This window comes from Glycine max, chromosome 12, assembly GCF_000004515.6.
Source record: "Glycine max cultivar Williams 82 chromosome 12, Glycine_max_v4.0, whole genome shotgun sequence".
NCBI classification, from domain to species: Eukaryota; Viridiplantae; Streptophyta; class Magnoliopsida; order Fabales; family Fabaceae; genus Glycine; species Glycine max.
The window spans coordinates 9,777,077-9,800,368 of NC_038248.2; the positions used below are offsets into that span (position 1 = coordinate 9,777,077).

At 31.1% G+C, this 23,292-nt stretch overlaps 2 protein-coding genes and 4 non-coding genes across 6 annotated transcripts; all 6 read right to left on the reverse strand.

The window, feature by feature from the left end:
- Nucleotides 1-6,233: 6,233 nt before the first annotated feature.
- On the reverse strand, nt 6,234-12,187 carry LOC100790773 (external alternative NAD(P)H-ubiquinone oxidoreductase B2, mitochondrial). The gene is made up of 10 exons (XM_041007193.1): nt 11,985-12,187; nt 11,076-11,334; nt 10,231-10,482; nt 9,566-9,816; nt 8,957-9,176; nt 8,756-8,860; nt 8,021-8,281; nt 7,777-7,898; nt 6,910-7,029; nt 6,234-6,587 (listed from the first exon to the last, which is right to left on the reverse strand). Exons 1-10 carry the CDS (start codon nt 12,185-12,187, stop codon nt 6,500-6,502), a joined length of 1,881 nt encoding a protein of 626 aa, XP_040863127.1. The 3' UTR covers nt 6,234-6,499.
- A 2,116-nt stretch (nt 12,188-14,303) lies between these two features.
- On the reverse strand, nt 14,304-19,498 carry LOC100793566 (external alternative NAD(P)H-ubiquinone oxidoreductase B1, mitochondrial). Its single transcript, XM_003539845.5, has 10 exons — nt 19,297-19,498; nt 18,078-18,348; nt 17,577-17,780; nt 17,139-17,389; nt 16,620-16,839; nt 16,330-16,434; nt 15,778-16,041; nt 15,554-15,675; nt 14,627-14,746; nt 14,304-14,521 (listed from the first exon to the last, which is right to left on the reverse strand). Exons 1-10 carry the CDS (start codon nt 19,371-19,373, stop codon nt 14,434-14,436), a joined length of 1,722 nt encoding a protein of 573 aa, XP_003539893.3. The 5' UTR covers nt 19,374-19,498; the 3' UTR covers nt 14,304-14,433.
- A 2,204-nt stretch (nt 19,499-21,702) lies between these two features.
- LOC112998616 (small nucleolar RNA snoR97) lies at nt 21,703-21,808 on the reverse strand. Its single transcript, XR_003263710.1, has one exon. It is a non-coding gene; the product is annotated as a small nucleolar RNA snoR97 (small nucleolar RNA).
- Nucleotides 21,809-21,902: 94 nt separating this feature from the next.
- On the reverse strand, nt 21,903-22,019 carry LOC112998605 (small nucleolar RNA Z278). The gene has a single exon (XR_003263699.1). It is a non-coding gene; the product is annotated as a small nucleolar RNA Z278 (small nucleolar RNA).
- Nucleotides 22,020-22,313: 294 nt separating this feature from the next.
- LOC112998622 (small nucleolar RNA U36a) lies at nt 22,314-22,401 on the reverse strand. Its single transcript, XR_003263716.1, has one exon. It is a non-coding gene; the product is annotated as a small nucleolar RNA U36a (small nucleolar RNA).
- Nucleotides 22,402-22,662: 261 nt separating this feature from the next.
- Nucleotides 22,663-22,801, reverse strand: LOC112998625 (small nucleolar RNA snoR134). The gene has a single exon (XR_003263719.1). It is a non-coding gene; the product is annotated as a small nucleolar RNA snoR134 (small nucleolar RNA).
- Between the last annotated feature and the right edge of the window lie 491 nt (nt 22,802-23,292).

A 23,292-nucleotide genomic window follows, 5' to 3' on the forward strand; every position in this document is an offset into this window, starting at 1 on the left:
GTAGAAGTGAGATATAAAAAAAAAAACAGTTTTTTCTCCGGCCAACCGGTATCATTTGGCTGGACATTATATATGTACATGCTTAGTTTTTTAAATAAAATTTCAATAGAATTATAATTTAATTACTGTAAATTTTAAATAATCCACTAAGATCTACTTACTAGTGAGAAGTTAAAATAGTTTACATGAAGTCTTAGATTCAAATTTTATTGTCACCATCGTGGATCAAAATAATTAAATTTTAAATTAATTGTTCAATCATTGTTTCAATATCTTAATCTTTGCCTAAATCGAGAAATAGATAAACAAACAACGTGTTTGGATGTTCATATGTAATTATTTTTTTTTTACTGTGATAAAAAAAATATGTAAAAAAAATGTGATTTTTTAAATTTATTGAAAAGTTAATGATTATAACTTACACCTTATAAATATGATTCCTCACTTTTTAACGGGTTTCTAAATACATGAAGTAATTTCTCTTTGATAATGTAATGGCACTGTGTTAGATACTAAAGGAATAACAATGTGTGATCAACAGAGTAAGGGTTTCATAACCGTAATGAAAGTTTCCTTTTTCCCTTCACTCATAGCTTTCTCTCTTCCTTTTCGAACCACTGCCTTCATATCCTCCATTTTTCTAATTCTCTAGTTTCTCTGTTGTCTATGCATGGCACCTTCATCTCCATCCCTACTCCTTTTCCATCATATTTCTCCTTTTCATCCAAACTTATTAGAGTATCATTTGCAACTGCATTCAAATCACTACAGTAGTGCGAGATCTATTTTGCAGCATTGCTTTGTTCAAATTCATTGTGAGTTGTTTTCCTCGTCTCATTTTAGTTTTTGAGAAGTGTCAATTCAAAAAGAATAGATAAATGCTAGAAATATGTTCTCTGAATATATTTCTTTTTTATGGGTTAAAACTTATTGAAAATCATGAAATTTGTGAGTTTCACTTATTTAATGATATTCTCATCAAATTATGTAGTTTTCAATAAATTTTAACCAATAAAAAATATATTTACAAAAATGTATTAAACTGTATCACACTAACACTCCTAAAAAGAGAGAAAAATAAGTTGACACAGGACTCTATCAAGGTTTCTTTATAACAAGAGGATAGGATTTGTAATTATGCCGATGTAGTCCTTGTACTAATCTACTTTCTTTATATATAATATACTACTTTTGCTTTTAAAAAAAAAAAACAAGAGGATGTGATTTATATGTTTTATTTTGTTTGAAGGATTGATATTATGTTTAGCTTTGAGTGTATGTGCCTGACTTAATGTTATTAATTATTTTTTGTGGGTGTAATTCTTTTTCTTTAACATTTTGCATTTGTGTAGGTTTTGTTGGACATTTTAATGAATGATTTTTTAGAACAAAAATAATAATGAAACTAAAGTTCAATCTATTCTGTAACAACTCCCAAGATCGATCATGCTGCGCAAACTAGCTAATATATACTTTACGTATATTTTTAATAATAATAATAATTAATATTTAATTAATATTAGTTTTTTACATAATTAATTTTAGTTATTTAAATACACAATTAAGACAATTGTTTAGGACCTAATTTTTTAAGCCCCGCGTTATCATAAATTATTATTTTTTATTTTATATACATAGTTATTGCTTACCATATTATTTGAAGAAATCTTTTTTATATAAGTCTACATACATACATGTGTTATTTATGGGAGGTAATTTTATTTAAATTAAATAAGATTATTATAAACATCAAAAAAAAAATTCTCTAAATATTTAATGTGATTCATATTTATGGCTGAATTCAATATCTTTAATCAAATTCAAATAATCGTGCGTTGTTAATCATGTGTTAATTGATTTACGAGTTCGATGATTTGAAATAATTTAATTAAAATGCTATTATAGTGTTAATATCTTTTATATTGCTGTTTAAATATAATTTGTCATATATGATAAGATTGTGATCTTTTGTAATAATTACTAACTCATATTTTTAACTAACTGATATTGTAAATATTTTCATATAGAGAATGTACATAAAAAATAAACTCTTACTTGAAAAATAATTTTCCATTGGTCAAAATGAGTAATTTCTGAGGAAGAATGAAGAGTTTTAATATTTCAATGTTAATTTGACCGTAAATCATTACCCAATGCTAATTTATACATTATTACTGATTAATAATTTTAAATGTCATCTACTAATTTTCTAACTATTTACACTACAAAAAATTTAATTTCTCTTTTAACTTCCTTAACTCTGACATTCTATTCGCCTTTCTTCTTATTTTCTTATTTTCATAGAGTTTCTTAAAAAATATTCCCATGGGAAGGGGGATAGAATCTAATTTTTCTGAGTTAAAAGATCAGTTTTACCGTAATAAATATAATTAAAGTTTTTTATATTATTCTTATTAAATCATTTAATTTGGTAAATATTTAAAAATTTTGATATAAATATCACGTCAATATTTTATTTTCAAAAATATTTTATAAATATTTACAAACCAAACATTTTTTAATTATTCTTAAGAATCATCATTCTTGGGCAAAAAAAAAAAACTTTCCTTATACTAAATGCCCCTTAAGACTAAGCCCCTCTAATAATTTTGTCTACAACCTTAACATTGATGGTTAAATTTTTTTACATAATTAACTAATTAGAAATTGTCTTACATATTACTTTTAAAATAATTATTATAAAAAAATTATTATATATAATAAAAGTTCAATACCTATATATTAATAATATAAAATAATTTTACATTATCATTCATTCACAAATTACCGTTTGAATTACTTTAAAATATAATTATTTTAAAAATAAATAAATTTATTATACATAATAAATTATAATTTGACTATATAAAAAATTTATACTATCGGTTGCATAAATTTTATTCTCATATAATAGTCTATTATTAGATTATGATATAAATTTTTTTTATAGTGTATAGATTCTAATTAAATTCTAAAATTTTAGACACAGCTATATAATACACCTCAAAGATATTTCCATACACAATATACTCACCTTATTCTATATTGACATGCATAATTCAATACATTAATTTAAAATAAAAATAAAATCTATATTTACAGTGAAGGAGGACAAATAAATACGATACTATTTTTCTTTTATAAAATATTGTGTTGTTAAATATTTTTATATTCATCTTTTTATTTTTTTGATTCATAAATCTTGTGTTGTTGTATACTAAGACCAAAAGTATAAAACTTGACAACTTTTTTATTACCCATCTTAAACCGTGATTAAACAAACTTATCCGTTAACATGGTAGCATAAAAATAAAATAAAGATGATGGGAGGGAAGAAAAGAAAGAGACAGAACGTGAAGTATCTCATCCCTATGTGACTCATCCATATCTCTTCCCTTCTCTTCGGATAAGCCCGCCACCTGTTACTCTTACCCTTTCCACCAACAACTCGCAATTATTCTCATTCTCTAACTATGTCATTTTTTTAAGGTGAATGTATTTTTAAGACTTACATTTATATTAGAATTTGTGATTATTTAGAGGATCGAGGTTTATTTTTATACAAAATTAGAATAGATAAAATTTAAGCACAACATTTTTTAGATATTTTAGTAGTACTTTTAATTAAAATTTTGTTTTAATTATTAACACTAATTAACTTTTTAATGTTTATTTTTACTGTATTTCTTATTGAAAAATTAATTCTAATTATTTTAGAAGACTATGTTTATCCAATTGTGTTATGAGGCAGGATTGGCTAGCACAAAATTATAGGAATATCCTTGTCTGTCATATTTAGATTCTGTTATTTCCATTGTCTGTGCAGCATGCTATATATGTATTGCAATTGTAATGAGAAGGCAGCAAGAAATAATACCTTTCTTCTTCGTCTTTGTTCTTAGGAGCCTCAGTCCCCCAATTTTAGGAAGTCAATCTCTGGAAACCTAACATCTGAGAGAGTCATGGCCGAATTCACAATTGGTATAAAATCAACAATCCAAATTAAGTAAAAGTATACAAAGTAGAAATAATATTAACTCTTTACTTGTAATTATTACGATTATTTCTATATAACTTTATAAGTAAATTTGGAATTGATTCATTTTATATCAATGTATTATATTGTTTTAATTTTAACAACTATTTTTATCATTAAATTATTTTCTGTTGTTAATATTAAAATAATTTATATAATAAAATTAATATTATTTGATATATTATAAGTTAATATTAATAACAAAATATTTTAATATTTTCATTTAAATTTAAATTCTTTTGTATTATTCTTTTTGATTTACAAAATAAATAAAATTCATTAACATTACTAAAAAAAGTATATAAATATTAAATATAGAAAAAAATATAAAATATAAATTATAGAAAATAACATACGGAAATTTTAAATAAATACAGAAAATATATTAAATAAAAGAATATTAAAAAAATATATTATATTAAATAAAACAATATTAAAAAGTATATTAAATATATTAAATAAAAAATATTAAAAAATACATAAAATATTAAATAAAACCTTATAAAAAATATATACAAAATATTAAATAAAACTAAAAAAATAACAAAACATTTATTTATTAAATAATTAAATCAAAAAAATTATATACAACTTTTTTTAAGAAAATATACCTAAAGCAAAAAAATTAGAAGTCGGAAATAAACATACGATTTCAAATTAAATAAAAAAAGCTAACAATTTTAAAGTCTTAAAAAAAATCTTATACCACTTTAAATTCCTAAAAAAAAATATTACAGACTTAAAAGTTATAAAAAAACTAAAATTATAAAAAAAATTTATGACATCAGTTAAAAAAATCATAACCTATATTATAACTTATTGGTAATAATTCAAAATTGACCACTATTGATAATTTCAAAAAGAAATTACACCGAATTGGTAGGTTGGCTTCCCTACAGAAGCTAACATTGCTTAGTGACTAAGGGGGTCTCTTATAGTGAGGAAGAAAAGTTAATGGTTAAGATGTTTAAGTTGAATATTGAACGTGATGTGTGACATGTTGGGTCTGAATTAAAAGTGGGGGCTTAAATTAAATCAACCATAAATTTAAAATAAATTGGTTTATATTGAAATTATCTTATTTTAAAATAAGAATCAAATGTGCATTTTATGTGAGAGTTATTAAAGCATCCTCAATTCCTCATAGTTATAGGTTTGATGAGTTGTCAAGCATTTTATGCAAGTCCCCTTTGTTCGGCTGCACTGTATTTTTATATTCGAGAAATTATAAGAATACATTTTATAATACACTCATTTAATTATATTCTTTTATATTGATTAAAATTTATTAAAAATAATAAAATTGGTGTGTCTCAAATCATATTTAATGTCTTTTTTTTAATTTTTTAATTTTTAATAAATTTTAACCAATTAAAAATAATATGTTTGAAAGACTACGGTAAAAAGTGTGTTTTATTACTGAAGATCTGGCATGACCTTCCGGAGCGAGGTATTTACACTTAGATGGAAGTTCAGGCTATCAAATATGATTTTTTTTCTCATGTAACATTTTTGTTTAGTTTCACTTTGAAATCATGCATTCGTGTAACTTAATTTTTTATCCAACCCATCCTAGCGCGTGTTTTGGAGATGCGTTAAATGCATTCCACTTTCCTTCTATTTCACGCCAAATAATAAAAATGAATACAAAAGTAATTATTTGTTTTTTCTGATTGTACGCACATCACTTACGAAAAAGGTGAAATTAGTAAATGATACTTATTTTTGAGTTATTTTTTTATTAGCGATTTTTAGTTTGTTTGGACAAATATAATTCTATTTAGACAAACTTTTTCATAAGGATTTTTTTTAAAAAAAAATAATTAAATTTCTCTCACAAGCTTATTTAGATAAACTCTGCTTTAACAACTCTTACATAAAATGCAATTTGTGTCTATATACAGAAAATCGAGCTCTAATCATGTAGTGTATTGACTGTTGTGTTCGACATTGCAAGTGTCTGTGAATCTTATATTGTCCCACAATTATAGACACATACAAATTAATGATGCTTAACAACACTATTTTCCTGATTGTACTACACCTTACTTGATGGCCCAATAATGCATCGCATATTTACCTCATTATGATCTGGACTAGAAAACCACTTGTAAATTGGTTTAGTTGTAATGACGAATTTATTATTTTATAATTTGTGGATTGAGTTTCAGTGTCTCCGGTAAACTAGCAGCGTATAAGCTTCTCAAAAGTCCAAATTGATTTATTGCAGGAGATGAAGTGGACCCTGTAAATGTGATGTTTTTTTGGCAACCAAAACCAATTTAAATCATAAGGTTGTTTATCAATACAATTAATATAATATACTATAAGATAGGGACAAAGAGAAAAAGAAAATTGCATGAAATTAAACACTTTTTTTTTCTATTTTTTGTGGGCACTCTGGGGTAGGGTTGGGATTATTTACTCTGCTGTGCCAAGCCAAGAAATCTATATAATGAGATCTTAGATTTTACTTGAGTCCCTGCCAAATATGAATCGCCTTCCCCAGTCACCAACCACCAAAAACCTTGTCCTCCAGCTCACTTGTTTGCTGCATGTTTTGGGAATCGTTAGAAGATGGAAACATACTATCACTAAACCTCTATGATAAAATTTTGGGTATAATATGTTTTCTGTACCTCAAAATATTTTGAGAATAATTGGTTTTATTTTATATGAAAATTTAATACGTTTTTAGTCTATAAATCTACCGAAAGTAATATGATTTTTCTCCTTTATTAGGACTAAAAACAGGTGTTTTCGAATAAATGTAAGACTAAAAACGTATTAAATTTTTATAGAGATTAAATTAATATTTCAAAATATTTTGAGAGATTAAAAATATATTTTTACCAACTTGTTGAATAGATTACCTTGTATACACCGAATACCAGAGCCATTGGGTGCTCTGACCAATTGAAATCCAATCTCCTGGAAGCTGAGCTGCAGTTTGCTCTCCTCCTAGAGGAGCAAATTGTCCCAAATGCCTGTACCTTTAAATAAATAAATTATGGGAAATGAAGAATTAGGCCTTTTAAGTTGTTGGTCAATACTATTTCAATTAATCATGCACCATTTTGGTTACACACGTATAATAAACTAAACAATGAACTGAAATAACCATTTGTTTGTTTTTGGTGAATTACAAACACACTAACCATAAACTATTTATTTAACTAAATTAACCGTACTTTATGTCACATAAATTAGCATAGTTTAGATTTTAGAATCCCCTAATACTTATGTTCTTTATTCGCAGTTAACCCTAGTGGCTAGTTGGTTATGCTAAGTTAACAATACCCTTTTTACAGCGGTATCTGGTTACATTGGAAGATAAATCTGGACAAAGCAAAAGTTCTCCATAATCGGAGAAATCATTAAAATCATTACATAGTCTCAGTTTATAGTCATGTATCATTAAAATCATGATATATGGCTAAGATTTTCAATTTACTTGAAAGAATTTGTTGGGAAAGTTGGGGAGTAAATATTGAGAAGAATTTTTTTTACCAACAGGCCATCCAACAATGACAAATAAATTTAACACCATACTTTTAATATAAAATCTTAAAGTTTATGAGATCTTCACTTATATGTTGCTTAATTTTTTTATTTTTATCCAATATACGACTTCAACTCACACTTATACTTCAACATAATTAATAAAAATCAGGTACATGTCACTTAGATGTTGCTAGGAATCATAGTAGTCCCAAACCATATAATAATTTCTCCCATACCTGAAGGGACGGAACCGATGGCGTCCAACTCCCCTGAACCTGAGAGGGCCTTCTGGATACTTCTCACACTCCTCCATGCGGTTGAAACAGTCTGCAAGATAGACTCCTTGTTGTGCAGCTACCTATAATGATTCAAAGTTGGAAGGGATCACCAAAGCATAAGTAATATGACCCTTAGTTTATAAGTAGGAAAAGTTTCAACTTATCAAGTTTTATTGAAAAGTAGTATGTGTTGTACATGTACCTGAGCTGTTGCAGGAAGATTTTTCATCTGAGAGTCTACTTTGGAAAGGGCTTCTTTAAAGTATTCAATGTCCACTATAATATTGCTCTCTTGAGATTTCTTTAGCAAGCTGGCCATGTCTCTCATTTGGTTCTTCTTTAAATAAATGTCTACTTGAGGGTATCTCTCAATAATGTCGCCAACAACGTCTTTAAATTCTTTAAGATCTAATTTTCCAGAATTGTTCTTGTCAGCCTTGCTAAATATCACGGCTATATCTTCCTGTTAAAACCGTGACACACAAAAGGACACAAAAAAGTTACATTAGAACTTAAAGAAATAGCATATCACTGCAGCACCTAGAAGTGTTATTAAAATATCAATGATTCCTAGCAAAAGTAACATTTGATGTCAATGGTTGATAAAATCAATAGTCAACAAGTGTTAGGAAATAGGAGGGGGCAAAACACCAAAGAAATCACGATTAATGGATCACAAACCAACCATACAAGTGAAACTTAATATCGCATCTGATTCAAAACTTTAAGGCATTAGATATGTAAGTTCTTATTACTTAAATGTTGCTTAACATGTTCATCTCTATCCAATGTTGAACTTTTTACCCACTTGCATAATGTGGTAGCTACTACCTGATACTATGTTCCTTCCATAATCACATCACATTATAGGCTAAATGAAGGACCATAGGTTAAAAAAACAAGCTTATAGAATGCACAATGCATAGATTGCACCTACCATAACTCTACGTTGATTTATAGTAGCACAATCACCTAGAGCATAGATGTTGTCAGATCCTTCCACCCTTAGCCATTCATCAGTGACCAATGCACGCCTGTTAACCTGTTACATAAAGAATTCTTCATTGCTAGCAAAATTTGAACAGTGACAGTGACTTCTAAATTCTGCCCTTGGATTGTGAGAAACAATTAAACAAACCTGGCCAAGCTGCTTCATAAATTCAACTACTTCAGGGCGAGCACCAATACCAGTTGACCAAACTACCATTCCATGAGGTATAGAAACAACTTGACCACTTGCCCTTTCTTTGGCAGTAATTTCGTTTTCACCAACTTTGACAACCATAGATCCCAACCTCACATCAATGCCATCTCTAGCAAACTTTTGTTCAGCAAACTCTGTAATTCTCTTGTCAAACCTGCAATGAACGAAGGAATTATATCATAGACTCACATCTAAACAACAAAGAGTAAAATTGCTGATAGAAAAAGAGGATGCTTTATTAGAGTGAAAATATGTCTCATCCAAAACAATTTTTAAATTTTCAAATGCTCATTTTCACTCCAATCATGCAATAAAGAGCAAAACTTAGATGCAGCTTCATCAAGGTTTTTGGTGTTGTTCTCTAATCAATAATAGGAGTTTCACTTCGATAATCCACGTAATAAAGATTTGCATTAAAAGTCAACATAGATTATTGAGATGAAATTCTAATTCGAATTGAAGAATAACACTTAAAGCACTTATGAAACTGTATCTAAGTTTTGTCCTAATCTTTATATGCTAATAAAGAAAAAAATATATTACATGTTTAAGATATGATCGCCTGCCTCCAGGAGAGTAATCTTCACATAGTCTTTAAGGGAAGGATATAGCTTCGCCATATCCTCAAGTACAAAGTCATGAAGCTCAGCAGCAAACTCTACCCCAGTTGGACCACCACCAACTACTACAAAACTCAGAAGTTTTTTCTTCTCTTCCACTGGTAAAGAAGGAAGGCTAGCTCTTTCAAAAAGGTCAACCACTGAATGACGAATTTTTAGAGCTTCATCCACTTCCTTCAGAGAGAATCAAGAGTCGTTTAGTTTAGCATATCATCTAATTAAAAGGATTTCTTTTACATATGAATACACACACATGCACACATGAAAAAGGAGAAATTATTACATGGTCTAGGATCACCACCATGCTCCCAATCAATCTCCATGATTGAATGTTATTAACTCTTTCTCGTAAATTGAAAATCCCAGTTATATGTTAGGTAAAGATTGATCGGGAGTATGAACACGTGGAAGTCTTAGACCATACAATAATTTATCCCAGATAAGATAGGACAAAATTTATATACAATTCTTAAGTACTTTTTGGTGCTAGTTTACATTAAACATTAATATAGGTTGCCTTGGTGAAAGTTCTAATTGGAGAATAATAATAAAACCATATAAGGAATTGCTACTTTAAAAGATATACACCTTCAAGAAATGGGCATGCTCTTGAACACCAGGTGTGTTGAAGGTATTAGAACGGCCTCCCATAGCTATTACCAGGTAATCATAATCAATGGAAAAGTCTTCTTGGCCACCCAACTTTTTGTCTTTACTAGCACGGCAATAAACTTTGTTGTTCTTGTTATCGATCTTATAGCATTCAGCTTCACTGAAATGAATATTTACACCGCTCTGTTCAACAGAGTTTCTCCTTGTAAGTAAGTGTATATACTGTAACTATGGTTTGACTAAGATGTAATTTTGAAGCTGAAACATTGTGCACTACTTGTAAATGCATAGAAATGAAAAATATTGAAAACAGATATGAAAAATGTTGCATAGACATGAAAACTCAATTTCCACAAAGAAAGTTGGAGATTAGAAAATAGCTACTGTGTTGGTTTCAAAATAATTATTACTTTAGGTGTTTTAGTTTATTTCAAATTATTTATCACTGAAATACTCTAAGGATACATAAATTATTTTTTATTTTCATGTTTATTTTGTCTTTTGATAAATTCACAAAGTGAAATAAGAAGAAATAATGGAGTTAGAAGGTAATATAGACAAATAAGTTCATATTATCCAAAAAAAAAATATTTAACAATTTTCTTAACCTTTATATAAAATTTAGACAAAATTAATCAAACAAGAATTACGTATTGACTCTTATAGTAGTAAGTCATAAGTATGTTTTCTGCACTTTTTTTAACAAAAACACAAATGTGACAGTTAGCACAAAGGATACTTATAAAATAATAACACCTAAATTTTGTTCTTATTTAAAACAATAGAGATCATATATAAATTGATGGAAAAGGTAATAATACCTTCCTGGTGATGCTGCGAATCGGTTCAACGACGCTCCTTGCTTCCACTGTGCCACACGTGACACTTGGTAACAATGGAGTGAATGCAAAATAGTTACGTGGTGAAACAACATGAATATCATAGGAGTTGCTTTTCATATTTTTCAAAAAACTGGTTCCAGCCCAACCAGTTCCAAGCACCACCACCTTCTTTTTTTTACTTTCATGATTAACATATTCTGGTTTGGCATCGCAATATGCCACTAGACCTCCACTACTGCTAAACCCAATAAAGAAAGAGATAAATATAAAAACGAATCAAAAAATAGGAAAAAAAAAATCAAATACCTCCAAACAACTTATAAGAAGATCAATCACTCACTAAAAAATGTTACATACTAAAAAAAAAGAGTGATTTCACTGTTATAACTCTCTTTATTTTTTTTAGAAATTCACTGGTATAACTCTTTCGTAAATTAAACAATTTTTTAGTGAATATATTTGAATCTAACCATATTATCAATATAAATTCATAATATACAGAGGAATCATTTCCGTTAAATAAAGCTTATATCAACACAAACCAACTCAAACCACAACAACAAAGTCTTACCTAACTTAAATATATGAGGTCGATTATATGAATCACATGCATGAATATTGAAATTCAACTTTAAAAAAATGTTTTTGCAATGACAAGTAACTTCTTTATAATATTTTAAGAGAATGATAAAGAACATCTTCTAGAATGGTATCATGCCTAGGCATCACAGTCCAACATTAGGCCTCGGCCAACCAAAAAGTCCAACATTCTAATATGATTCAATTCTCACTCTAATCCAATTTATTTTAAATCACTTTTGGATTAGACTTTTAAAATTCATCCATATCTTATTTCAATTTAAAGATTTAAAATTCATTGTCTGATACATTAATCTTAAGTGGATATCTGAATCCAAACTTGCCTCTAAAGTGTGTCTCTTGTAACAATAAACCCTCCTCTTCCCCAACACCTTTTTGTTTGGATTTGAAATAGTGGGAAACGGAGGTAGGACCGTCGTGCAGGCGAGTTGATGAATGCGACCGCTCATATCCTTTCCATCGCGGTTTAAATCTATGGTGGCCTGTGCCATTTTCAATTTCTAGTGTTTAATTATTAAAATTTGTAAAAAAGAATCTTTATAACATTTAAGTGGATACATATTGAATATGACCAAATTCATATTTACTTAAATGAATTGTATTTTGAATCCAAATTATTTTAAAAAAAATATAGATATAAATTTAAGATCCAATCCATTTAAATAGATATGAATTGAATTCTTAAAAATTCAATTCATGCCCACTTCTACTGACCATCCCATGACCACTTTTATATCTAGCTCATTCCTTTGAGCATGATGCTTCTGGTCACAGTCACTTGGCACTCAATCACTGAAATCATGCAACCATCACTGACACAAACATGTATGTTGCGTATATGGGATACTTAACATGATTTGCAACTAATCTCCTGAGCAAACATGACAAAGTAACGATGTTAAACCGCTAAACATGTCACTCACTCCCTCTATAAATACCTCCATTGCCACCTTCATCAAGTACGCTTTATTCCACATATAATGTTGTTACTATGCCAAAATTATTACATGATTTAAGATTATGTAATTCTAATGAATATGTTATTAACTTTTTTTAATAAATTGAAAAATATGATTATATGTCATATAAAAATTCACCGAAACTACATATTGTTGGTCTATATAATAATTTTTCACCCGACACACACAAAGTTGTTGTAGAGTTGGACTAGAACAGAACATATTGAAAAAAAAAAAAAATGCATGAACGTAACGTTAGACCTGATGACACTGCAAACAACAACAGTCTTGGCCCATGATGGACAGTCATTGAAAACCCTCGAGGCCGTGTGATAGAAGGAAGACCAACGCATTGTGAAAACCCTAGCTAGCTAGCTAATTTGTCTTCTTCAGTGCTTGTTCCTATATGTTACTTTGATGTGCCTTTTTTTATTCCTTCTGCTATCTTTGTAAGAAAAAATGAAAATACAATTGAGTGCTAGAGAAAAACGGAAGAGTAACAGATTTTTAAGGTATGGTTTTAAACACTATGGCACGGTCAAAGTTGTTACTTCTGCCACTTAGTATGTAAATGCATTTTCTTATGTTGACTTGTTAAATAGGGAAATAATACACTTGCCCTGTTTTGAGAGGAATAGATACCCAATGTATGGGGAGTTTGAACACGTTGAAAAATGCATGGCCAAAAACAAAAGACGATGTTGTAAAAAATAAAAATGACTGAACAAGAACAATGAGAGGGGGAGTTGCCCATTTAATTGAATCTCGAGGTTCGAGCAACGTTGCGCTCATGACGGCTTAATTCACGGATCATTACAATGAATCATGAATCAAATTATATGTCACTCTTTTAGGGTTTTATTTTAAAACATCATTAATATTCTTTTCACATGACCAACTAATTAAAAATTACCTTAAATATAACCTATAAGATTTATTTTAATAAAAATTAATAGTTTTTTTTAGAAGAATAAAAATTAATATTTTTTTTAATAATATGACAACGTAAAGAAAAACAAACGTATATACTACCGTCTACTTTAATGTATTTAAATTAAATTGTCTATAGGTCCTATACACTAAATGCATAAGTTAAGAAATTTTAAAAAAGTGAAATAATTATTTTTTATATTTTAGCATGTAATTTTTTTATTTTTTAACTCTTTTAAGCTATACGTTTAATGTATAACAGAAAAATGATTTTATAATTCATAATTTCTCCATGCTAAGTTGGTCTAATAAAGAATTTTATTTCATTAGGCAGCAAACTTTAAAAAATTGAGTTTGAAAATTAAATTTTATAAATATTCTTAGATAGTTATAACTTATAAGTATTAGACTAATTTAATTCTGAAATAAAATCATTTGCTTTGAAATTCATTAAATAAAAAAACATACATTTCCTCATCTCCTAAGATGCCTCCAAGTAGGATGACAATAATGAGCCCTACGTAAGATTTGGATACTGAATTCCTGTATGTTCAACTTCTTTTGTCATGAGAGAAAAAAGACAAAATTATAATATAATTCATTAATTTGATTCTATATCTTTTTTTTCTCTCATACGTTGGAGGGAACATGAGAGAATAGGCTTGAAAGGATTCAAATCCACATATATTGATGCAAAATGGAAGCTGTAAACAACATAAGCACTCAATGAAAATCTAATATCAGTTCTCAAACTGTTCCCAATCGAGAATGGAGCAAAATGCTGTTCCATCAACATATATCACTAACATTAGGTACAAAAATTAACAAGAGAGAAACAAGGTGTCAAATTAAACTCTACTTGAATCCCTGCCAAATATGAATCTTCTTGTCCAATCAGACATGACCAAGACCCTGGTGCGCCAGCTCACTTGCTTGCTGAATGTTGAACGGAAGAGTTATTAGATAAAAGTGGTTATGCACATAATAATCTAGTTGCCATGTGTCAAACAAGTGTGTTTTGCATCACAGATCATTCATTACCTTGCATATACAGAATACCAAAGCCATTGAGTGCTGTGACCCATGGAAACCCAGTCTCCAGGAAGTTCTGCAGCTGCCTGCTCCCCACCCAGTGGAGCAAATTGCCCCAAATGCCTATACCTTTTGTTAACAGGTACAATTCGTCAGGGATAAAGCTAAGGGCATAAAAACATAATTACCTATTATATTATGTCTTTGATTAGACAAAAAAACTAACCCAAATGGTAATCTAAACCATCTTTTATCCCAATTAGTGTTTAATATTGAATCATAGCCATTATATGTGATGCCCCTTATCTTTTGGTTAGATGTCCTTTTCACATCTTATTATAAAATATATATATTTAATCAAGGAAAGGGTTAGTTTTGGTCAAATATTTTACCAACATAATATGATAGGGTTGACAAATAACTATGTCCCATAAACATATGATCAGGGGTTTGATTTCCAAGTTCGTATGTATGAAAGAATATTTGTTTGGAGAAGTTATTAGTGTTTGACTATTGGCTAGGGAATACCCTGGATTCACCCAAAAATATAATGTTTTATCCTTTCACAAATGTTTAAAGAAAAACACATTTGTTATATTTTGCTTGAACAGTTGAGCAATAGGTCAAGTATAGTCATAACTCATATGTAACAGACCTTAAAGTCCAACATAGGAATGTGGTTTCAAATAGAAACAAAATGCTTCATCTCAAAAAGTGGCATAGAGCAAAGAGTGCACACTTTGCATAATTGGACATCTAATATCTTAACTTGTGTGCCACAGCAATGTTGCTTATCAACTTCTGCTTTCAAATTTGAAGCAATCACTACATAATGGCATTTTATTTACATTCACATACTGTAGACAATTTAGCAATTTCCACCCCATAGACAGGAAACACAACTATAATATAAGAAACATGAAGTGCAGTATTTACCGGAAGGGGAGAAACCTATGACGTCCAGATCCGCTAAATCGTCGAGGACCTTCAGGATTCTCTTCAGTATGATCCCTGCGATTAAAGCACCTAGCTAGATATGCACCCTGTTGGGCAGCAACCTAGATATATCGATACATTAAGAACTTACTGTGTATAAGATATGTGACAGCAAAAACCATCAGCATAAGAAAGCATTAAGTTACTGGTGAAATGATGTATACCTGAGCAGTTGCTGGCAGACTCTTCACCTGTGAATCTGCATGAGAAAGGGCCAGCTTAAACGCTTGGATGTCTATTTCCTTGCTTTCATTCCCTTGCAAATCTTTCCACAGAGTGGTAAAATCACGCAGATGCTTCTGCTTTAGATATTGCTCAACTTGTGGATATCTTAAGATAATGTCATCCATCACCTCCTGGAATTCTTCAATAGTTAAGGTGCCGGAGTTATTTTTGTCTGCAGCCTCAAATATGGCTGTGATATCATCCTAGAAACCAAGGTTACAAGTTAATTATGACAGATGAATTCAATTGAATCGTGATTTACATAACTGTCTTAGGGTGACATAAGTTCCTCAGTTCTCATCTCATGATAGAAATTATAGCATTTAAGTACATGTAACAACTTTGTTGAACTTGTCAGAAATAATCAAATGACAGGCACAATAAGCTTAATTTCTTCATCAAAACCCAATTAGGTTGGTCATATCTGTATTCGTTCAGATAGGATGCAGCACATTGCCATATTGAATAAGCTTAGAAGTAAGAAGAAATACCATGATTTTACGTTGAGTTATGCTAGAACAGTCACCAATGGCATACACATCTTCACATCCATTCACACGCAACCATTCATTAGTTGCTAGTACATGCCTTTTAGTCTGCACATAGAAGAATTCTCACTTATACGGATATGATTACCCATACAATAGTTGATTGTGATTATAAGCCAAGAGAAAATTACTGATTACATGTTGGATCACTACGTGCACATGCGCATACACAAGAAGTAAGAACAAAGAGTGGGGCAAAAAGCATTTCAGAAATGCATGGAATGAAGCAGCACCTGACCAATTTCTTCCATAAAGTCCCTTATAACTGGAAGAGTTGAAATACCAGTTGACCAAACAATCAACCCATGGGGCACCGAGCAAACATCTCCCGTTGATTTCACCTTCACTGTAATATCCTTGTCATTAACAGCGACAACCCGGCATCCTGTTTGAACTTCTACCCCATCTCTTGTAAACTTTTGCTCCGCAAATGAACTTATTCTTTCATCAAACCTACAACACCGAAGATGATATTTTATCCAAGTTGTGACTTCTCATATAGGCTGGGTTGAGAATATGAATGATTTAAAGTCAGACTTCCTTGATGATTAATTGGTTTTATTTTATGAGAGTAGCAATATTAGAAACTCGATACAAAATGTTAAAAGGTGCGGAATGCATAAACAATAGAAGGCTAAAATTGTTGTGGGGAAACAAGTAATGATCTACAATTGCAAGTCTCAACCAAATACCATACAATCTTCGACCAAAGCAAAACAGGATCAAATACATAGGTGGTAGTAAGTTCTTACATGTTCAAGATATGATCTCCAGATTGAATCAATGTTATTTTCACTTTATCTTTAACAGTTGGATATAGTTTGATTAGATCTTCTTGGACATAATCATGCAGCTCGGCTGCAAATTCCACACCAGTTGGACCTCCTCCAACAACTACAAAATGAAGATTTGACCTTCGCTCATCATCAGATAGACTAGGAAGAACAGCCTTCTCAAAGCAATCAATCACAGACAGTCTAATCTTCTGAGCATCCTCAACATCCTGTGAGTGAACATACAGCACATTTTGGATTAGTTGCAGACCGATCAACAAACAAGAGTGTGATTATAATAATTTCTCCTAAGCAATAAGTTCAAAGATTCAATGAATCTCCTGATAAACCAACAATCATAAACAAACAAACAAAATTGAACATTAAATGATTATAACACAAAACAAATAAATTTACCTTCAGAAAATGACAGTTCTCCTTGACACCAGGGGTGTTAAAAGTGTTTACTTGTGCTCCTACTGCTACAACCAAGAAGTCATAGTCCAAGGAAAATTCGTTACTTCCCACCAAGTTGTCAATATTGGACCGACAGAAAACCTTTTTGTTCGAATAATCAATCTTGACACATTCTGCCTCCCAAAAATTCACTTCTCCTTTTCTCTGCAATGGGAAAGGAGGGGAAAACTCCCTTATCAATTAACTAGTCAAAATATACCCTTTAAAAGCAAAAAAAAACAGAGGGGGAGGGGGGGTGGCGAGAAAGAATTCAGACGTGACCACAAGGTGATATCAACAATCTCATACATAACAAAGTCAAGTCTCCAAAAATCATGTTTTGTAAGTTAAGCATCAAAGAACACTTGATTTCTCATTACATTATACCTAGATGTGATCATTGCTAAAAAACAAATCATTTATCAATAGTTATTCTTAGAGCTCTAGCTTTGTTTCCTCCACCTTTTTAATGATGTTTCGGACCGGCTCTACAATGCTCCGTGCTTCAACTGTCCCACAAGTGACACTGGGTAATAAGGGAGTAAATGCAAAGTAGTTACGAGGTGAAACAACTTGAACATCATATAATGAAGCATCCAGATCCTTAAGGAAACTGGTAGCAGCCCATCCTGTTCCAAGAACCACCACTTTCTTTTTGGCAGGCTCATTAGCTTCAATACTAGGACGTTCAGCTCCTGATTGTGATTCTGAGTATGCCACTACACCACCACCACTGCAATTTCCAAGGGCAGGTAGACTTAATGAAATAGAAAACTTTCTTAAATTTCCAAGGGCAAAATATTTCAATATCTTATCATTTCAGTCTATCAAGGAGGTCTCATCACAAGTTGAAATACTCATCTACCATAACCATTTGAGCTATACTCTCCATAGATGTCATCTAACACTATAAGAAAATGAATCATCCAAACAAACTTTTAATGAATAACCAAGTCAGCATCTGATATTAATTAGAATTCTCCCAACAAATGATGATTTTCTTGATCTTGTTGCATTTTTATTAACAAAGAAATAACCTTCCCCATGCTTCAAAACATTAAGAACTAGTTTTCCAGTCTCTCCAGCACATAACCATGATCCCCTCTTTCAATAAACATGGAAAAGTACATGTGGAAGCTCACATCACTAGAAATCATCCCTTTTACCCGAAACAACATTGCATCGGATCTGACCTGAAAGGATTTGCAGCAAGATCCAATATTTTAAGGCTTTAAGCTATATCTCAAGATCTATAATCTTTTTGGATGATGGCTAAGAAAAAAGGCACTATATCAAACAGAACTCTTGATAGTGGGGGAAGTAGTATTCCATGAGCATATCAAAGAACATTGGAAGTATAAGGATATGAAGTTAAATTGCGTGGATCCATTTGCAAGGCTAATCCCATACATGATGAACACTCATTGAATGATCTTCACTAATAATAGCCAATGGATCAAGTGCAATAATATAACAATCCCCCCTAAAAAAAACTTATCAAGCATTCTTACACATGTGGCTGATTGTGAATGTAAGTTAATCAAAACTCTCAAGTAAGAATATCAACCGACAACAAACAATAGAATCTTAAAATAGACACTATTGCCAGAATTAATCTTCCTACGGCTGATCAATAGAACACCCAAGAAAAATTAATAATGTAAAAAAAAAAAAAAAGAACCTGAGAGTGCAGAGAAGCAGAAAGTTGGAGGAGTTGAGAACCCTGGAGGTCCTGATGAAGAAGGAACCAACTGTCATGGTTACCACTGACAAGAATTTGGGTTAGCAGCTTTTACTTCACAGCTTTGAACTCTGAAGTTTTTGTTTTTAATATATCAGAAGTGTTGTTCTTGTTTCAACTTCAGACAGACAAAGTGGTTAGATCCTGACACCTGGCGTTGACGCGTGGATAGGATATTATTTAGTATTGGACTACGCATCTGGAACATTGTTACCTGCCTTGCTTTTTGAACCTCAATCGCAGATTAGAAAAGATAAATCATTTAAAAAAAAACAAACAGTACATCACTTTATGTAGGAAAAAAACAAGAAAAAAATCAATTACTTTATGTAAAAGTAAAAGGAATATCATTTATAATTTTGTTTCAATTATAGAGAAAGAGAACCATAATTCCTGCGTTTACCGCGTAGTAATTTTTTCTGAAGCTTTAGTTTTTTTCTTAAATTAATTTCCCTGTCCAAACTGATTTTCTTTCCATTTGTTTTCTTATTTTTATACAGTTAAGGGGAAAGCACAAGTAGGAGTTGCCTATGGATAAAACCTCTCAACTTTTGCTTTTCCGGTATTTAAATTTACTTGGAGCACGTACGGAAAAATCGTTAATAATACTAGAAGTCCGATGAGGTTTAACAATTAATTTTTGTACAAACATTAGGTAAAGATGAGCAGAATTAAATTTGAACGCAAGAGACTTTGATACTAGGACTTATTTTAAAATTGACTAACTTGAGAGAGTGTTGATTAACTTACAAAAATATTAATTAAGGAGTTTAATAAAAGCTATCTTGATGTAAGCTACTTATTTACTTACGCACAAGTAAATAAAATTACTAATGCATAGGTAAATAAAAATAAAAAACTCTTCAAGATAGCTTTTTTTAAACTCTTTAATTAATATTTTTGTTCTTCCTAATTAAGTAGCTTATTTTAAAATTGCAAAGTGAAATCCCAGCATTCCAATACTCAAACACAGGAAGTTCAACCTCCAAAACATTGCGAGAAACTGCAACGAGACCCATCTAGAGGAATCAGGCACAGATATTGCGCCACACTGGAGTGGTGGCTCTCTTCCACTGCATCCACTCATTGAGAGACTTGGACATGGCTTTGGTCTTCTAACCTTCCAGAATCCATAAAAAATTTCCGTGGCTTCCTTTTCACGGAACATGTTTTTTGTGCCCATAGGCACCTTTCTACTAACCTTTGTTGCAGGTGTGACTTGTTTCTCTAAAGCACAACAAATCCGAAATTCTCTTCACTGGAATACCACTTCACAGGCGTGAAATCATGGAGACATTATTGGATGTGTTAGGAGATCAGGGTACGCTGTTTCCGATTGTTTGTTGGTTCATCTGGGGGTCAAGAAATGATAAACCAAATTCATAATATTCATAAGTTCATCATGTCATCCGAGACTGCTTGGGTCAGTAGATAATTGGTTATTGTGGTTCGTGTGGTATTACAACATCCTTGGCAGCTGAATTCTTTTGCTTTGTACCATGGGTTGAAAATTGCGTGGGAAAAATGCGTTAGATGTTTGAGTCTTATTCGTTCTATAGTAATCTCTTGACTTTTAGTTACCTTCAGCTCCCAGTTTGACAGCCACATCTGCCCAATAATCCCCTTCCTCAATTGTTTGTCAGGATTGGGATTTTAATTTAACACCATTCCTAATGCGTCAGTTTAATTAGAATTTGATTAATTCAAAATACTTGGTTAATTTATAATTTTTTAAAATACTAATATTAATACTAGTGTTTTAATTTGAATTTAAATTTATTCTCAACTTTTTCCATTCAATTGTCATTTCGGTCATACTTGTATCATTCTCTGTCTAATTGCATTTCATTAAAACCGAACCATACTTTATCACCACAACCTGAATGTTCTTGTCAAAACGAAGAAAAACATCTTTGCGCTAATCTAAACTACTCTTGTAGTCTTGTTCAAAGCTTTTGTACCTCCAAAAAAACACATTCGCGCTGTACTAGTCTAAATTACCCATGTTCAAGCTCCAGTGACTGATCATTCATGTGTTCATGTTTTTGTAAAGGCAAGACGAATCTCACCTCACCATCATCAGAAGCCATCTAAAGCTATGCCACATCTACAATCAATACCATCATCTCACATGCACGACAAAGTCACTAACAACTCCAAAGTCATTTGCAACAAACATGACTTCCGAATTTCATTGAATTTTACATTACGAATTACTAATGTGAAGGCAACAAAATATGGACATACAATTGAATAAATTTTAGAAGAAAGTTAACTTACTATCAAGAACTCAAATAGAGCATAATGAAAAAATTCCACAAAAATGTTATAACATGTTTTTAAACAAGATGTAGTGCTGTTATTTAACTCCTATCCCGTGGTTAAACAAGAGATCAAGCTGATGACAACACTCAATCTTTGAGTTTTTCAGACCCAGATCCAATCAAGTAGGAACAGGGTATAGTGAAACTCATGAAAAATTGTATTAAAAATTCACAGTTAACAAAAACAACAAATACACTAGAAAATATCTCAAATACTAGGTGACCTCAGATCAATCGTTGCTGTCATTGGAAATGTAGTAACACCAAGGAGGTTCTCCCTGAAAACAGGGTCTTGGATCAACTACAGCCTCTAACAAGTTGGATTGTAACATCATTGGTGAATTTACAATAGATACCTTTCTAGTAAGCTACAAGGAATAATTTTTAAGATACAAAACAAAAAACAAATCATCATATGCAAAATTCAAAGTCATTTAGAAATATTATTTAGCTGGAAATCTCCCTAGGAGGAAATAATCGTTGCTTTGTCTCAGACTAAATAATATTTCTAAAACTTTAATTTTTAACGGTGTCTGATGACATCGAATAATCCATTTAGACAACCTCACGTAGTATTTAGGCAATTGTGAAAATTGAAAACAATTAAAACTAAACATTCTATTTCACAAAACATGGCTCATATCAAGAAATTCAACCATATTTTAACCAATTGTGCTTCATCGAGAAAACTCAGAAGCGCGGATAAGGTATATCATCGCCGAGAAATTCCAAAACAAACATAAAATAAACAAATAAACCCTTAATTGAGGGAGTTATGTGATGGCTGTTTTCGGAGGAACAAAAGAAGAACCCTCGCCCCAAGGTGAAAAACGACCGCGTTTCGATTTACGCCTTTAGGACTAGCTCCGTTTTCAGAGAACACGTGTGGTGTTCGAAAAGAAGCTGAAGGTATAGCAAGGCGAATTCAGCAAGCATCCATTCAACACCAAATCGAAACTAAGAGAGAGAAATTGAAAAAGAGGAATTTCGCCGTTACTTTGACACAGATCAACCGTGGGAAAATTGGGGCTAAACTGCAACACGAACGGCGGCGATTTGGCACGTGCATCGGGGCGTTCACGTCATGGGGATTTCAGAGAGGCCCGGGAGGCATCGTGCGGAGAAGAATTTCTTGCAAGATTGAAGGAAAAGAAAACTTAACCCTAAACCTAAACTAACTTCGAGAGAGTCGTGAATATTTTGAGTTGGTGCGGCTAAACCCTATTCGCTGCGAGGTTTATATAGGCACACCAAAACCCTAAAATTTCTGTCTTTCCAACGGTAGAGTGTGTTGCCGTCAATGAGTAAGGCTTACCCGACCCAATTAAAAATATCTGGGTTAGGTTTCCAAAATGTATGGGTTCAGTCCAAACTTTAATACAGGTATGTATGTTGGCTTTATTATTATTATTATTATTATTATTATTATTTTAATGAATCCGATACCTGAATAACTCATACATATTTCTTATTCAAGTGAATGTTTGGACCATTGGGGCCGGTCTAATGGTGAGGAATTTGGAATAATATGCATGAAGTGTTTAAACCTCAATGCTAGTTTAACAAAAAAAAACTGAATATTTACTTTAAGAGAAATTGTATTTATATAAAT

What these genes read in the sequence shown, in the direction of transcription:
- LOC100793566 (XM_003539845.5), bottom strand. Translation starts at nt 19,373, where the DNA reads ATGACAGTTGGTTCCTTCTTCATCAGGACCTCCAGGGTTCTCAACTCC. An exon ending in TCCGAAACATCATTAAAAAG is followed by an intron (nt 17,781 to 18,077) that starts GTGGAGGAAACA and finishes TTCCCATTGCAG; the next exon opens with AGAAAAGGAGAAGTGAATTT. An exon ending in GGAGATCATATCTTGAACAT is followed by an intron (nt 16,840 to 17,138) that starts GTAAGAACTTAC and finishes TCGGTGTTGTAG; the next exon opens with GTTTGATGAAAGAATAAGTT.
- LOC100790773 (XM_041007193.1), bottom strand. Translation starts at nt 12,187, where the DNA reads ATGGCACAGGCCACCATAGATTTAAACCGCGATGGAAAGGATATGAGC. An exon ending in GGCGATCATATCTTAAACAT is followed by an intron (nt 9,177 to 9,565) that starts GTAATATATTTT and finishes CGTTCATTGCAG; the next exon opens with GTTTGACAAGAGAATTACAG. An exon ending in TGGTATTCGGTGTATACAAG is followed by an intron (nt 6,588 to 6,909) that starts GTAATCTATTCA and finishes CAAAACATGCAG; the next exon opens with CAAACAAGTGAGCTGGAGGA.